This window comes from Nicotiana attenuata, unplaced genomic scaffold (assembly GCF_001879085.1).
Source record: "Nicotiana attenuata strain UT unplaced genomic scaffold, NIATTr2, whole genome shotgun sequence".
NCBI classification, from domain to species: domain Eukaryota; kingdom Viridiplantae; phylum Streptophyta; class Magnoliopsida; order Solanales; family Solanaceae; genus Nicotiana; species Nicotiana attenuata.
The window spans coordinates 98,017-114,793 of record NW_017672645.1 but is presented as its reverse complement, the minus strand read 5'-3'; the positions used below and the strand labels follow the sequence as shown (position 1 = coordinate 114,793).

General features: G+C 38.9%; 1 protein-coding gene across 1 annotated transcript; it reads right to left on the bottom strand.

The window, feature by feature from the left end:
• Positions 1-10,104: 10,104 nt before the first annotated feature.
• LOC109213946 (uncharacterized mitochondrial protein AtMg00860-like) lies at positions 10,105-12,301 on the bottom strand. Its single transcript, XM_019377789.1, has 2 exons — positions 11,981-12,301; positions 10,105-10,224 (listed from the first exon to the last, which is right to left on the bottom strand). Exons 1-2 carry the CDS (start codon positions 12,299-12,301, stop codon positions 10,105-10,107), a joined length of 441 nt encoding a protein of 146 aa, XP_019233334.1.
• Positions 12,302-16,777: the final 4,476 nt, after the last annotated feature.

The following is a 16,777-nucleotide window of genomic DNA, read 5'->3' as shown; positions in this document are numbered from 1 at the left end:
AAAGAAAAAGGAAGAACCAAAAAAAAAATCTGAAGAATAAAAAGGAAAAATAAAGATTAAATTGGGGAGAAGGAGACAAAAAAAGGACAAACTAAGGTTGACCCTTCCAGGTTCTAAACGGATCCGAATTGTGACCTCAGAATTATAGGAGTCTTGACTCTTCCCACTTCATAAAAGTTTAGTAGAAAATATGAGTAACTTAGATATCGTTTCATAATTTATTATTATATTATATTTTACTATGTTATTTGATGGATATAATATTTTGATATATTTGTACCATATTATATTGTATCGTTTGTTATCGTTTCATCATGTCATGTACCGATAATATAAAAAATAAACTTGTAATATTACAAAAAAAAAAATAGGGTATGTGGTAGAAATACTATATAAAAAGATAGAATAAAGGATAAAATATGATTATTATTCAATAACAGGTTGTTTGGATGGTTGTTACATATCGTTTCATAATGTATCGTATCGTATCGTATTGTAGTGTATTGTATCGTTTGATGAATACAATGTTTGGATGAATTGTGTTGTTTTGCCGTTGTTTCATGGTGTCACGCACCAGTAATATGATGAATAAACTTGCAATATTATAAAGAAAAATTATGATACAGTATATAAAAAGGTAGGGTAAATGATAAAATAAAATTATTTAATAATAACGAAGGGTGAGATTGAGAGAGAAAGACTAGGTAACGGCGCGACCACACTAAATCGCTCGTTACATAAAGTGGCACATTTTATCGTTACGTAACAACGGATTTAACGATACGATACAATAAAATTTAAGTAACTATCAAAATAAATATTATATTTAAAGTAACAATACGATACAATACAATAGGTAACAACCATCCAAACAAGCTGTAATAAGAAAGGGCAAGATGAGAGAAAAAATATAGCAACGACGCGACCATCGGTCGTTATAAAAGTGACACTTTCAGTTGTTATGTAATACGAATTTGACGATACGATGTAATAAAAATATTTAAGTAACAATCAAAATAAAATATTATATTTAAACTAAAAATACGATAATACAAATTATAACAACCATCCAAACAAGCTGTTAACGTTTTTTGGGAGAAGTTATTTGTTATTTCAATTAATAAAGTACAATCTAAGATCAAGTTAAGTACAAAATGGTTAGAAGGCAAAGGTACAATCATTAACCAACAAAAGTTGTGTACATAATTTGCCTTTCAGTATTTTTGCACATTTCACCTTTGCAATAAATTTTGTGGCATGTGGAATCACTTTGCTTAAAAAAAAAGTGTTTGTAAAGTGGTTAATTATTATGCTTCAATATACAGTTGGATTGACAGGTAAAAAGGGTTTTATATTTTTAGCATATCATAAAAGTTAAGTCTTTTTTAAATAATTTTGTGGAACTATTATATACTCTCCACATTTTGTTCTAGACATTCCTTCCAAATTTTCTTTCTAACAAAGTTAAATAGGAAAGGAAATTAAAAGCTTTAGATATTCTTAAAAGAAAATCTTTCTAATAATTTGATATATTATAAAATTGAAGCATATATAATAATTGAGGAAGAGAATCATGAAACCAAATTAAACTAGTGCAAATTGATACAAGTGATGGGATGTTTGCCAATACAAAAAGAAAACTTTAAGATGATGATTGTATTTGTAGGGACGGTTGTCTAATGGCCGTTGCTTATTACCTATAATATTCTAAGCTAAAGTAAAATTCCATTATAATAAAATTATTATTATCATAACCACCTTATTGATGCTATTTTGGCTTTTTCTCAATGAGAAAAAGAAAGACCATATTTTTACTCAAATCAACAACTTTATTTTTGTTGGGGTTTTATGTATTTAAGTATATGAAATACTTAAAAGAGGGTGAATGGGAAATAGAGGGAAATGAAATTTTTGAGTGAAATTTCAAGTTTCCCCCCTTGGCAAAGGGACATTGTCCCATATTGGAAGAGGAAGAGGTTTTTTATGGGTATATAAGCAATTGCTCTTCTTCTAGCTCTTAAAGAGTTGAGAAGAAGGCAAGCCTCGCGTCGTCGTCGCTCGCTCGGCTTCGGCTGATTCGGATTCGGATTCGGATTTGGTCAAATGATTGATTGATTAATTTTTTGGACCAAATTTATTTGTTAATAGTAATCTTAGTATTTTTACTAATAGAAATTTCATTGAAGGTCTTGTCACAAATGAAGCATTCCAAGTAGCGGGGATGATTGAGAAGTTGCCTCCTTTGTGGAAGGACTTCAAAAACTACTTGAAACACAAATGCAAGGAGATGTCCCTTGAAGATCTCATTGTTCGGTTGAGAATCGAAGAGGACAACAAAGCTGCTGAAAAGAGAGGCCGTGGAAACTCAACAATAATGGGAGCTAATATTGTTGAAGAGAACAAAAAGAGGAAGAAGGCTTCTGGACCAAAATACAACCCAAGCAAGAAGCGGTTCAGTGGAAATTGCTACAACTGTGGAAAAGCCGGATACAAATCTACGGAGTGTCGTGCTCCGAAGAAAGACAAGAAGAAGGTTCAAGCAAACATGGTTGAAAAGCATGATGATGTTGATGACTTGTGTGCCATGCTTTCCGAATGCAACTTGGTGGGCAATCCTAAAGAGTGGTGGATTGATTCTGGAGCCACTCGCCATGTTTGTGCTGTTAGAGAAGCTTTTGCTACTTATGCTCCTGTTGGACCCGATGAGACGCTTTCTATGGGGAATGCTGCAAAGGCCAAGATTGAAGGATGTAGAAAAATATTTCTCAAAATTACTTCCGGCAAAGTGGTGACTTTGAACAACGTCCTTCATGTTCCCGAGATTAGGAAGAATTTAGTCTCTGCTGGACTTCTTGTTAAGAATGATTTTAAATGTGTTTTTGTTTCCGATAAGGTTGTAATAAGTAAGAACGAAATGTTTGTAGGAAAAGGTTACCTCACTGAGGGCCTTTTCAAGCTGAATGTAATGGTTGTTGAAAATAATAATAAAATCTCAGCTTCGCCTTACTTACTTGAGTCAAATGAATTATGGCATATACGTTTGGGTCATGTTAATTATAAAATCTTGCGGAAAATGATTAATTTGGAAGTATTGCCTAAGTTTGAATGTGACAAATTAAAATGTCAAGTATGTGTGGAATCTAAGTATGTTAAACATCCTTATAAGTCAGTTGAAAGGAATTCAAATCCTTTACACTTAATTCACACAGATATTTGTGACATGAAGTCAATACCATCTCGCGGTGGAAAGAAGTATTTCATAACCTTTATTGACGATAGTACTCGATATTGCTATGTTTACTTACTTAATAGTAAAGATGAAGCAATAGACGCATTCAAGCAATACAAAAATGAAGTTGAAACGCAACTTAACAAGAAAATCAAAATGATAAGAAGTGATAGGGGTGGTGAATATGAATCTCCTTTTGAAGAAACATGTTTAGAATATGAAATTATTCATCAAACTACGGCCCCTTACACGCCCCAATCCAATGGGATTGCAGAAAGAAAGAATCGTTCATTAAAGGAGATGATGAACGCATTATTGATAAGTTCTGGTTTGCCACAGAACTTGTGGGGGGAAGACGTTCTTACAGCTAGCTGAATACTAAATCGAGTACCCCATAGCAAAACACAATCCATTCCATATGAAAAATGGAAATGAAGGAAGCCCAACTTGAATTATTTTAAAGTGTGGGGATGTTTGGCAAAAGTGCAAGTTCCTAAACCCAAAAGGGTAAAAATAGGACCGAAAACCGTTGATTGTGTTTTCATAGGATATGCGACTAATAGTAAAGCATATCGATTTCTGGTTCATAAATCAGAAAATCCCGACATTCATAATAATACGGTTATAGAATCAGATAATGCTGAGTTCTTTGAAAATATATATCCGTATAAAAAGGAATGTGAGTCAATTGGTGAAGGATCTAAACGACCTCGGGAAGAAACAAAAGAAAGTACACTTAATTAGGAGGATCCAAGACGTAGTAAACGTCAAAGAACGTCTACTTCATTTGGACCAGATTATGTGACTTTCTTATTGGAAAATGAGCCTCAAACATTTAAAGAAGCTATGTCTTCTTCGAAATCATTATTTTGGAAAGAGGCAGTCAATAGTGAAATAGAATCCATACTGAACAACCATACATGGGATTGGTTGATCTTCATCCTAGAAATAAACCGTTGGGTTCTAAATGGATCTTTAAGAGGAAAATGAAAGATGATGGCACTATTGACAAATTTAAGGCAAGACTTGTGGTCAAAGAGTATAGACAACGAGAAGGTCTTGACTATTTCGATACATACTCTCCAGTTACAAGAATTACATCCATACGAACGTTAGTAACGTTAGCTGCAGTTTATGATCTTGAAATTCATCAAATGGATGTTAAGACAGCCTTCTTAAATGGAGAGTTGGAGGAAGAAATTTGCATAGAACAACCTGAAGAGTTTGTGGTTCCAGGTAAAGAAAAGAAGGTATGTAGACTTGTTAAGTCCCTTTACGGACTAAAACAAGCACCCAAACAATAGCATGCAAAATTTGACCAAACAATGTTGTCAAATGGTTTTAAAATAAATGAATGTGATAAATGTGTGTACATTAAAAATGTTCCAAATCACATAGTCATTATTTGCTTATATATGGATGATATGCTGATAATGAGTAATGACATTGCCAACATAAATGCTACTAAGCGCATGCTAACTGGCAAGTTTGATATGAAAGACTTGGGAGTTGCTGATTTAATTTTGGGAATTAACATTCATAAGACTTCTCAAGGTCTGGCATTGTCACAATCTCATTATATTAAGACAGTACTTGAAAAATTCAAGCACTTGGGCTTTAAAGTTGCAAAGACTCCAATTGACGTGAATCTTGCATTAGCAAAGAACAAAGGCCAAAGCATATCACAATTGGATTATGCTCGTGTGTTGGGTTGCTTAATGTACATCATGAATTGTACACGACCAGATATAGCTTGTGCTATAAGTAAATTGAGTCGATATACGAGCAATCCAGGTCAATCTCATTGGATGGCCATGAAACGAGTTTTGGGGTATTTAGTACATACCCAGGACTTTGCTTTGCACTACAGTAAATATCCTGCAGTCATTGAGGGATACTGTGATGCAAATTGGATCACCGGTTCAGCTGAATCGAAGTCCACAAGTGGATATGTATTCACTATTGGTGGAGGAGAGGTATCTTGGAAGTCGTCCAAACAAACTTGTATTGTCTGCTCTACAATGGAGGCTGAGTCCATAACCTTGGGTACTAGGAGGGGATTAAATTCCTTAAGAAAACACTGTGAATTCAGTAGGTTCGAATTGATTTCTATCTCTTTACGTTTTCTGTTTATATATATTATTCTGCTTTGTTTTTCCAGAATTAGTTTACAAATACAGTTTACTAACAATTTTCATCAAAATTTAATCAGATAATTCGAGCACAAATGAACTTGTGCCACTGAGTTCTCATATGATACGCTTTTTTTTTTTTTTTCTCTCTTTTGTGTTTTAAATTCAACAATTTCCATCACCTCCTCCTACTTTTGTTCCTTTCATCTGTTTTTTTCTTGTTTCTGAATGTTCTTGTTAGTGTTGGTATTATAGTTAACTCTTCTAATGGTATATACCTTTATTTTTTGCTACATATTTTTTAACGCTTCACTATTAAAGAAAATGTTAGAAAATGATTACACTTCATTTAATATTTTACGTTTTCTTTCAACGAGGTAAGAAGAAAAACAAAATAAAATTAATTAGAAAAATATATTAATAAGAAGAAGTAGAACGGTTTTTTTTTTCAACTCCTGATTTTCTTTAGAAATATTTTGTATTTTCTATTCATTCTTCAAAAAATTATTAGGCAAATTTGGATGGCAGAAGAATAATTGACTGCATAATCAAAGGAATATATAAATTGGACAGGAGAAAATGTTAACCGTACATGTCTTCTTCAGGGAATAGCGTTTAGGGTTCAGTGATACAAACTAAAGCTATTAATGAAATAACATTTGCGACCAACTTTTCTCAGCCAAAAAACTTTTTCTTTCTCACCAACTCCTTGATTGGATCAAGCATATTATCATAGTGGACGTTAATCCTGTTAAGCTTCATCCAAGTGTAAATGTAATTACATAGATATTTGTATACTTTTTCCAATATTGAAAATATCTAGGCTGTGTCTTATATTTGTCTCAGAAAACTGCTTAAGACCTTGATTCCATTGGCCAACAACTTAGAATTTGTTATAACTACTAATTAAAATTAGTCACAGTTTTAAAAGTAATCGAAATTTAGTCATCTTTTTGTGTAAAAATAAAATTTGAACAAAAATATACTTAAAAATCCGAAAAAATTCCATCATAATATGTTGGAGTTCGAATTTTTTACATACGAGATTCCAACATAATCTATTGAACTTCATAATGTACTGTGAAGGAAAATATTTTATTATAAATCTATAAATGATCTCTACGATTCTTTATTTCCTCCACACATAGAATAAGCTACCTATACCCTTATTTATAATAGTATGAAACCTATTTTAACTAAAATAAGGAAAGCCTATTCCTATATTAATTCTGACTACAAATCCTATTTAGGCATGAATTAAATAAACTAGTACATATCAAATCCTAAACAATTTAGGTTTCCTACTACAACTTTGAATTAGTTTATCAATATATTGGAGTTCCAACATAATATGCTGCAAATTTATATGCAGGAGCTCCATAATCCAGCATATTATTCTGAAACTTTCTGTGTTTTGGCTAGGATATTTTTGTCCATATTTTAGTGAATAGTTTTCAATAATTTGCAAATACCGACTATTTCTCAATTATCAGTTCAAAAACTGGTTAGCCTATTTTCACGAATTTGTGTTTATAGGCCCATGAAGGAGAAAAGCACTTCCTACGGGAAGGTTTTCCATTACCGGGGCTCAAATAAATTGTTTAAGATATGTGTCTCGTCCTTAGTCATTAAGTAAGTACACGTGCGGTACTTGACAATTTACTCACGATCTTGCACAACTTGCTCACGTTTTTGCTATGCTAAGTCAGTCTTAATACACTCAAGATCGCCAAGAGAATGGTAGAAAGAACACAAGAGAATTGTTAAAGGAAGCTTTGTATTAGAGGGAACTTGAATTATTTCCTTGGTGAATTTACAAATGAATGGTCCCCTTTATATACTAGTCTCCTAGGGGCTAGTGTGTAAATATTAATAGTTACATAAGTCCTTAATATTTACAAGATAAGGGCTTTCTCTAGAATTCTCTACAAGCCTAGAAGATTCCAAGGACTTTCCTAAAAAATAGATAGGGATCTAGGGTCTTCCAAAGGAAAGGTCCATACTTCTCTAGAATCTTCTCACAAATGCTAGCTTTTCCTCCTATATAAGATTTCACATGGCATTAATACATGCCAAATGGCACCTATGTGGCATGATGACACGGCGGGTCATTACACTCTCCCCCACCTAATGTTGCGGCGACCACGGCGCAATGCTGCTGCATAAACTCTCGGATCTTATCTTTGAATTGCCATAAGTCTTCATATCGTTCCCATGTGGCCTCTTCCGGTGATTACCCCTTCCAATGGACGAGGAACATAGCGGTGACTTTTTGCCCTTCGCCTGGACTGGTAATCTATAATAGTCTCAATCTCCCGATCATAAGAGGCGGTGATAGTCATATGCGCTCGACTTGATTGGCCTCTACTCGGATCATCCTTATCTTCATGATATGGATTAAGCATGCTGGCATGGAACACAGGGTAGATCTTAAGATACAATGGCATGTCAAGCTTGTATGAGATCTTGCCTACCTTGGCGACGATCTTAAATGGCCCCTCATACTTGCGAATCAGATTCTGATGCATGCCCCATAGTGCCTTGAACTGTCTTGGGTTAAACTTCACCGTGACCATGTCCCCAACTCTATAGTCCGTGGGATGCCGCTTACGGTCCGCAAACTTCTTCATCTTCTTAGCTTCCCTATCCAAGTAGGACTTAGCAGTGTTGAGCTGCTCCTCCCATCATTTGGCCATATGATAAGCCCCCAAACTCTTTCCCTTGAACGCAGCTGGTAATGAATGTAGAGTTTGTGGCTGTTGGCCTGTAGCTAGCTCAAATGGTGTCCACCCCGTGGACTCACTTTGCTGTAAGTTATAAGAGAATTGGGCGATGTCTAGGAGCCTTGCCCAATCTTTCTGATGCGCGCTTACATAATGCCTCAAGTAGCATTCTAGTAAGACATTGGCCCATTCTGTTTGTCCATCTGTTTGAGGATAGAAACTAGTGGAATATTGCAGTTCCGTGCCAAGTATGTCGAATAACTCTCTCCAAAAGTTCCCAGTAAAACGGGGGTCTCGATCACTGATAGTATGCCTTGGTAAGCCCTAATACTTCACCACGTTCTTAAAGAATAGCTTGGCAGCTTCCTTGGCAGTGCAACGTGGTGAGGCGGGCATGAAGGTGGCATATTTGGAAAATCTATCCACGACCACCATAATAGTACCATAGCCGTCGGGCTTCGGTAGGCAAGTGATAAAGTCCATAGTCACGCTCTCCCATAATGCTTTGCAACTGGTAGTGGATCCAAAAGTCCTTCGGGTTGCTGTTGCTCAACCTTGTCTTGTTAACAGACAAGACAAGTCTCCACATAACACTCTATGTTATCTCGTATGCGTGGCCATCAGTAGACTGACTCAACCAAAGCCATAGTGCGATGTTGGCCTGGATGACCAGCCCACATTGTGTCATGACTCTCCCTTATGATCCTCCGTCTAATGTCTCCAAACTTAAGCACGTAAACTCGCCAACCCGTAGTAAGCAATATGCCGTCTTCTACCCAAAAACGTCTCGCTTGACCTGGTTGGCTAATTCGATAAGTTGTTTGGCTGCTGGATCATGTTTTATGCCTTTTTTATAGCCTCACGAATGTCCCACCTTATTGAAGTGACTACAGCAAGCCCGGATTTTCGGCTCAAGGCATCGGCTACAACGTTACCTTTGCCCGGCTTATACTCCAGCACATAATCAAACTCGGCCAAGAAATCCTGCACCTAGCATGTTTTGGTGTGAGCTTCTTCTAGGTATGAAAGTATCTAGTAGCTACATTGTTGGTCTTGACCACAAACCTCGACCCGAGCAAATAATGTCTCCATGTTCGAAGGCAATACACAATGACAGTCATTTCCTTCTCTTGCACCGTGTAACACCGCTCCGTCTCTGTAACGACCCGACTGGTTGTTTTGCTTTTTAGAATGTCGTTCCCCTAAATAAGACTCCCCGTACTTGCTTTTACTGATTTATGACTTGCGGGGATGGTTGGTTCGGGATTTGAAAGAGTTTGGGTTGAAATCGGAACACTTGGTTCCTTAAGGTTGGCTTAAAAGGCCAAGTTTGACTTCGGTCAACATTTTGAGTAAATGACCTCGGAATCAGGATTTGAAGGTTCCAACAGGTATGTATGATGATTTCGGACTTGGGCGTATATACGGATCGGGTTTTGGATGACCCGGGAGCGTTTTGGCGCCTAATAGTGAAAGTTGATTCTTTAAGGGTTTTGAAGTTCTTTAAATTTGGTTTGGAGCGGGTTATAGTTATATCGAGGTCCGAATGGAATTTCGAGATCGGGAATAGTTCCATAATGTCATTTAAGACTTGGACGCAAAATTTGGTATCATTCTGAGTAGTATAAGTACGTTTCGGCACATTGGAAGTAGATTGAAGAACTTGAAGTTCATAAGTTTGATTCAATTGGCTTTAGGGTGTGATTCTTAGTTTTAATGTTGTTTCGGGTGGTCCGAGGGTTCGATCGAGTCCGTTTTATGATTTCAAACTTGTCGGTATGTTCGGGCGGGGCCTTGGGGGCCCCGAGCGTCAAACGGACGAGGCTCGAACTAAGTTAAAATTTTGAGAAGGAGCTGAAGCTCCAGTTGCTATCATAACCGCACCTACGGTTGGCCAGCTGCAGGTGCGAGCTCACAGGTGTGGTTGAAGCATCGCTGATGCGGCCCAAGGAGAGGAGCCCAAGTTCCGCAGATACGGCTCCTCTTCCGTAGAAGCGGAACCGCAGGAGCGGTCACACGTCTACAGGTGCGGCCACAGCTGGCCGGGCCCATCTCCACAGAAGCGGACAATAGTCCGCAGAAGCGAGACCGCAGATACAGTCAACGCACTGCAGGTGCGGAAATCGCTGAAGGCAGTGGCCTTCATTTAATATGGGAGTTTGTCACTTTTGACTCATTTTCACTCCATTCTTGGGTGATTTGGGAGCTTCAAAAGGGGAGATTTCAACCTAGCTTTGTGAGGTAAGTAATTTCTTCTTAATATGAGCTTAATACATAGTTTATGGGTATATTACAACATGTAAATTAGTGGAAATTACGGGTTTAGAGTAAAACCTAGGGTTTTGATAAAAAATGAGATTTAACCACGAAATATGTTATGGAATGTAGTAGAAATCATATATTCTTGATCCTAAGGTTATGGCTAACAACATTCTTCGAAAATTTTCGGGATTCGGGCACGTGGGTCCGGGGATGAATTTTAGGAACCTTGCATTTAGGGTTGGAAAATTACTTTAATAGTTAGAATATGAACTCTTGAGCATGTATTGACTAGTTCTTACCCAATTTGAATAGTTTTGGATCGTTCGGCTCCAATTTGAGGGTTTGAGCGCATTCTTGAGTTTGGAAGTAAGCTTTGGGGCAAGGTGAGTCTTCTTTCTAACGTTGTAAGAGGGAATTAATCCCATAGGTGAATTAAATAAATGTTTGTACTTATCTGTGGGGCTATGTAAGTACGTGGTGATGAGAGTCCGTACGTAGCTACTATTACGCTAATTGTCCGGGTAGTTTAGGACATGTATCATGCTATACTTGCAATGCTTGCATCCTTACTTGTTACTAAGATTACTTAAGTCATGCTGGAAATTGGTACAACAAATATAGACGGCTATACTCACTTACTTAAGCATTTGTATGAATTACTTGACTGTAAATAGGCAATGTGTTCTTTCTTGAAAATAAATTGTTAATTGTGGATCGCGCCTCGCGCCTCGGTAGTACATAGATGCATCTATGGTTCACGCCATTCGACCCTCTGGCAGTGCACAGTTTAATATATTGTTGGATCGGGCCGTACGGCCTCAGCATAATATGCGCATGTTATTTGTTTGGAACTTCCCGTGATTTATACTGCTTAAATGCTTCGAAACGTAAGTTGTCACATGATATGACTGAAAGTGACATGTTGTTTATGAAAGAATATCTTACTTCTCCCTGTTCGTATACTGTTATTATTATTCATGCTATTCATACTTAGCATAACACTTAATTTATATTATTATTGGCCTTAGTGAGTGTCAAATCGACCCCTTGTCACTACTTCTTCGAGGTTAGACTGAATACTTACTCGGTACATATTGTTTATGAACTCATACTATGCTTCTGTACTTAATTGTGCAGGATCTGAGGCAGGTGCATCTAGCTACCCGTCCGACGCGCATTCCTGATACTTGATCGAGATTTCACGGTGAGCTGCCCCCTTCTGAGCCGTTCAGCAGCATGTCGGGGTCTCTCCTTTTGTATACTGTCTATTCTATTTCAGGCAATAGGATAGTTATATTTTTTGTACATTCTACTAGTTGCCCTCGTACTTGTGATACTAGATCCTGGCACACACATTAGTAGACTATTATTTTAGGTTGTAACAATTATATTCATGATTTCCTCTAGTGGTTCTTGCATTGGTTGCCTTGAAATTTCATTAAGTACTAAATGCTTATACTTAAGTAAAATTTGTGGTTGGAAATTCTTAAATAAAAATGGAAATCACTAGGTTGTTCACAATTGGCTTGTCTAGCGGCGGATGCTGGCCGCCATCATGACCTGATACGGAATTAGGTCGTGACGGTCTCATTTAACTTTCGGCTCTCAAACGCTATGGAATTCTTATCCTGCACCAGGACACCTCCAATGGTAAAGTGTGAGGCATCTGTATGCACCTCAAATATCTTGGCAAAGTTAGGTAATGCCAAGACTGGCTCCTCTGTTACAGCTGCCTTAAGGCCTTCAAACGCCTTTTGATAACGCTCCGTCCAAATCCCTGACTTGTTCTGTTTTAGCAACTCAGTCAATGGTGCGGCCTTGGCTGAGTAGCCACTAATGAATCGATGATAGTAGTTAACAAGGCCAAGGAAGGATCTCAACTCAGTTACCTTTATCGGTGCCTCCCACTCCTGGATAGCACGTACCTTTAGCCTCGTCCATGCGTAGATCACCATTGCTAATGACATGGCCTAAAAAGTGCACTTTTGATTGTGCAAACTCGCATTTCTCCCTCTTGTTGTATAGCTCGTTCTCTCGCAAGACCTGGAAAACCTTCCTTAAGTGCTCCATGTGCTACTCCAAGGTGTTACTGCAGATGACTATGTCATCTAGGTAGACTTCCACAAAATGATTAAGGTAGGGATGGAAAATCTTGTTCATAAGGGTGCAAAATGTGGCCGGTGCATTGGTTAAGCCGAAGGGCATCACCAACCACTCAAAGGCTCCATATCTCGACACACATGTTGTTTTCGGCTCATTCCCTTCTGCAATGTGAACCTGATAGTAGCCTTTGCAAAGGTCCACCTTGGTAAAGTACTTGGCTTGCCAAGTCTATCGAACAAGTCTGCAATGAGCGGGATCGGGTACTTATTCTTCACTGTGACCTTATTAAGTGCTCTGTAGTCTATGTATAAGCGCAGCGACCCATCCTTCTTCTTTTGGAACAATACTGGCGCGCCGAAAGATGCCTTTGATGGGAGAATGTGACCAGCATCTAGCAGTTCTTTCAATTGTTTCCTGAGCTCCCCTAGCTCGGGCGTTGCCATACGATATGAGGCAAATGCGGGTAGCTTAGCCCCTGACTCCAACTCAATCTTGTGATCCACCGCTTGCTAGGCGGCAAGTGCCTAGGAAACTTCTCGGGCATGACATCTTTGTTTTCCTCAAGCAACTTCTCTATGCAAGGTGGCAGTGTCTCTTGAAAACTCTTGTCTTTCTCCACACTTGCAATGGTTGCCACGAACGTCAGCTCCCCCTTCTTTATCCCCTTGAAAACCTGCATAGCTGAGAGTTGTGCTTGGCTCTATTCGTGTGGCATAGTCATTGTAGGTACCATGCAAGATCTTTCTCGCTCCATAACCAAGAGACATTAGAGGTAGGGGTCGATGAAAGTATGACAATGTCTAAAGAACTCTTGCCCCAATATGATGTCAAAGATATCCATTGCGGTTATGGTAAAGTTTGTCACACCTTTCCAAGTTCCCAATTTGACACCAACTCCATTAGCTACCCCACGAGCATTCTGTACCTCGCCATTCACAATCTTGACACGAGAGTTGGTTGGATCAAGCTTCAATTCTGGTCTCTTTGCGGCAGCCTCAGTCACGAAATTATGAGTTGCTACAGTATCCATTGCACGAGCGGGCTTTTTGTTGATGGTGAGATCCACGTACTGATTGCTATTGTCGGTAGGTTGGATAGCTTGCTTCGTGATAGCATAATCCGATCATACCCAACTGTGCGGTTCCCGAACTCTCTTCTTGCGGCTACTCTTTGCGTTTATGGACCATGGCGCTGAGGCTGTTTAGGTCGGGACAGTTCCTGAAGCCGTCGGCCCTTTGCATATGTAGCATCCCTTCTTCTCAGCATGTGCCTTCTTCTCGGCGTAGCCCTGACGGTTACTCGACTTTTTGGAATCTTGAGTCTTGTAGTATTATTGTTGTATCTCCTTGCCTTTGCCACGGTCTCCCACACCTTTGACATTGTTAACCTTTGATTCTTTGCCTTTGCCTTGGTCGTGCTCGTCATGCCTGAAATCCGTCAATGATTCGGCTTCCACTATGGCTTGGTCTATATTCGTGACTTGCCGACGTTGCAACTCCTATTTAGCCCAATTTTGCAACCCGTCCATGAAGTGGAACAGCAAGTCATCATTGGTCAAGTTGGGGATTTGAAGCATAAGGGTAGTGAACTCCTTGACATAGACACGTATGCTCCTTGTTTGCTTCAACTCCCTAAGCTTGCGCCTTGCCTCGTACAAGATATTGTTTGGAAAGAACTATCGCTTGAAATAGACTTTGAACTGATCCCACGTGCTAATAGTACATAGACCTTTATCCACATCGGCCATCTTCCTTCTCCACCATAGTATGGCAGTCTCTGAGAGGTACAACACTGCAGTGTTGATCATGGCCTCGTCGTCCCTCACTTTGCCGTGCCTGAAGTAGTTCTCCAAGTGCCAAAGGAAGTTTTCCACTTCTTGTGCATCACAAACACCTTTGAACACCGGGGGTTTGGGAGCCTAGATCTTGGCCTCCCTCGTCACCACAATATTACTTGCTGCCTCGATCGCGCCAGCATTGACATGCTCCTCGAGTGACTCTATCTTTGTCTTCATAGCATCTATAGTACTCAAAGCCTCCATGAGTCTACACTATAAGGCAGTGATGGTTTGCCTTAGTTCTATCTCGGTCTCTCTATGTCCCTCCAAGTCATTTCGGATACTCTCAATTTCTTCAAGAGTGTGCCCCTCAAGAACTCTAAGGGTGCCTTCCACCTTCCCCAAGTGTTGTCCAAAATCTCCACGGCATCCATCCCCGCTTTCATCTTCATCACCCGCTCTTTACCGAGCGAGACGTCCTCAGGCAGGACCTCCACTTCATCCTCGCTTGCCTCATTGGCAGATGGTTCTTGGGATGTAAACCCTTCGTTTGACACAACCTCGGGTGGCACCTCCTGGCTCTTGTCGGTGGCATTCCTTTTTTTAATCTACGGTCGCTCTTGCCAGCAACATCCTGGATAACGTTGGCTTGGGTGTTGGCAGCGTTAATTTCTCCATCATTTTCCATTCCCTTAGTTGAAACCTTTGCTATGATACCACGTTGTCATGTCCTTAGCCATTAACTAAGTATATGTCACGCCCTAACCTTGGAGAGCGCGACCGATACTCAACCGAGTGGACCCGGTCGAGCAAGCCTGATAGACACTTTCTCCCCAACCCTCTTATGACCAAGAGAAAGCGCGTTTCCATTAGTTTAAATAGTAGAAGGATCATATATTTACAACATTGCTAATTCATTTCATTTTACTACATCATTGTTAAGTTTACAATATTACATACACTTTACAATCTAGCGGAAAAGAGTTCTAAACACACCATAATCAACCTGACCTTTCTAGCACCCATACATAACCCACGTATATGTCTACGGAGCCTCTAACGATACAAAAGATAGTTATGATAATACCGGTAACAAGGCCCCGAATATACCTCAAAACATGGTAAACGTATAAACAAAAGATGCACTACATGACCACGGGATGAAATGGGGCTCACCAAGTCTCTCGGGAAGATGATGATGATGTACCACTAGCTGCGATCAACATTGTCTGCTATGGAACCACCTACATCCATTTAAAGATGTAGCGCCCCCGGCAAAAGGGACGTTACTACTGTCGAATAGTACTAGTATGTAAAGCTAAAACACCACCTTAATAGAATGGACAATGAAACAAAGGGAACAGTCATAATGTACAATAAGAGCTTCAAACAATACTCAAACATCAAGTAAGGATCACATAAATTCTCAAGTCAATTTCCGTCTTATTAGATTGGTAATCTTTAGTGCCATGTGCCACAATCCACAATACCACCGTGTTCTTACACGGAGTCCGATCTCGACCCGATCGGCTAGGTCATCTCATTTGAGAAATCAACCATATCCACAATTTCAATCATCATTTCCAGCACAATTACCACCATGTGTGCGGCATGGCGTCCGATCACGGCCCGATCGGCTAGGCCATCTCACTTGAGACATCATCCTTTCAATCATTCATCTCACTTTACATTTCTTTCCCATCTTTCAATACGTTGGCACGAGTGGCCTCATTTATTAAGTCGTTCTTGGCATTTGGCCATATCTTACAATTCAACTTTCCCTTTTTACACATTCAACATTATTATCATATCAATAGCAACAAGGTCTTTCATTCAAGACTTAATTGCACACGGGAGCAATTTAGATTCTAGAGCACATAGAGGCTTTTCACACAATTTGACATAATAATCTTTATTCGAATTTAACTTGAAGTCTAAGCATCTCTAGCACATATTCCATATCTTTAACACATTCCCAAATGATAAGATAACATGATGAAAGCACAGGAACACATATTGCACCTATATCCTTCAACACAAGCACATTTGGAATAACAAGTTCTATACGATCAATTTGGGACTTACACCGATTTCATGAACACCAATTCAATTCTAAGAATAAGGGGGTTTTATCTATACATACCTCAACTGAGCCTCTTAAAACTTTAAGATGTTCCGAAATTAGCAACTTCAATCTATTTTAGCAATATAGCAAAAATTGAACCCAAAATAGGAGAATGATCATAATTCTAGCTCACTAGAGCATTCTATCAACTATGTGTATTAAGGTTTCATGGCTCTTTTTATGGAAATCTACACCACCCACACCCCATTCTTTTCCATCTTTTTACTCACAACCTCCCCTTATACCTTTAAGAACACATTCATGTAAGGTAAGCACTCCCATCCCCATGAGTTACCTTATTAATGCCACATTCTAGCTACATTTCGAAATTAGGAGATTGGGTGATATAACCTTACCTCTTGTGAAGAAGACCCAGGTGCCTCTTTTGATAATCTTCAACGATTTAGCAAGAATTGATGGATATTA

What these genes read in the sequence shown, in the direction of transcription:
- LOC109213946 (XM_019377789.1), bottom strand. Translation starts at nt 12,301, where the DNA reads ATGGTGATCTACGCATGGACGAGGCTAAAGGTACGTGCTATCCAGGAG. An exon ending in TTACCATTGGAGGTGTCCTG is followed by an intron (nt 10,225 to 11,980) that starts GTGCAGGATAAG and finishes TATTAAATGAAG; the next exon opens with GCCACTGCCTTCAGCGATTT.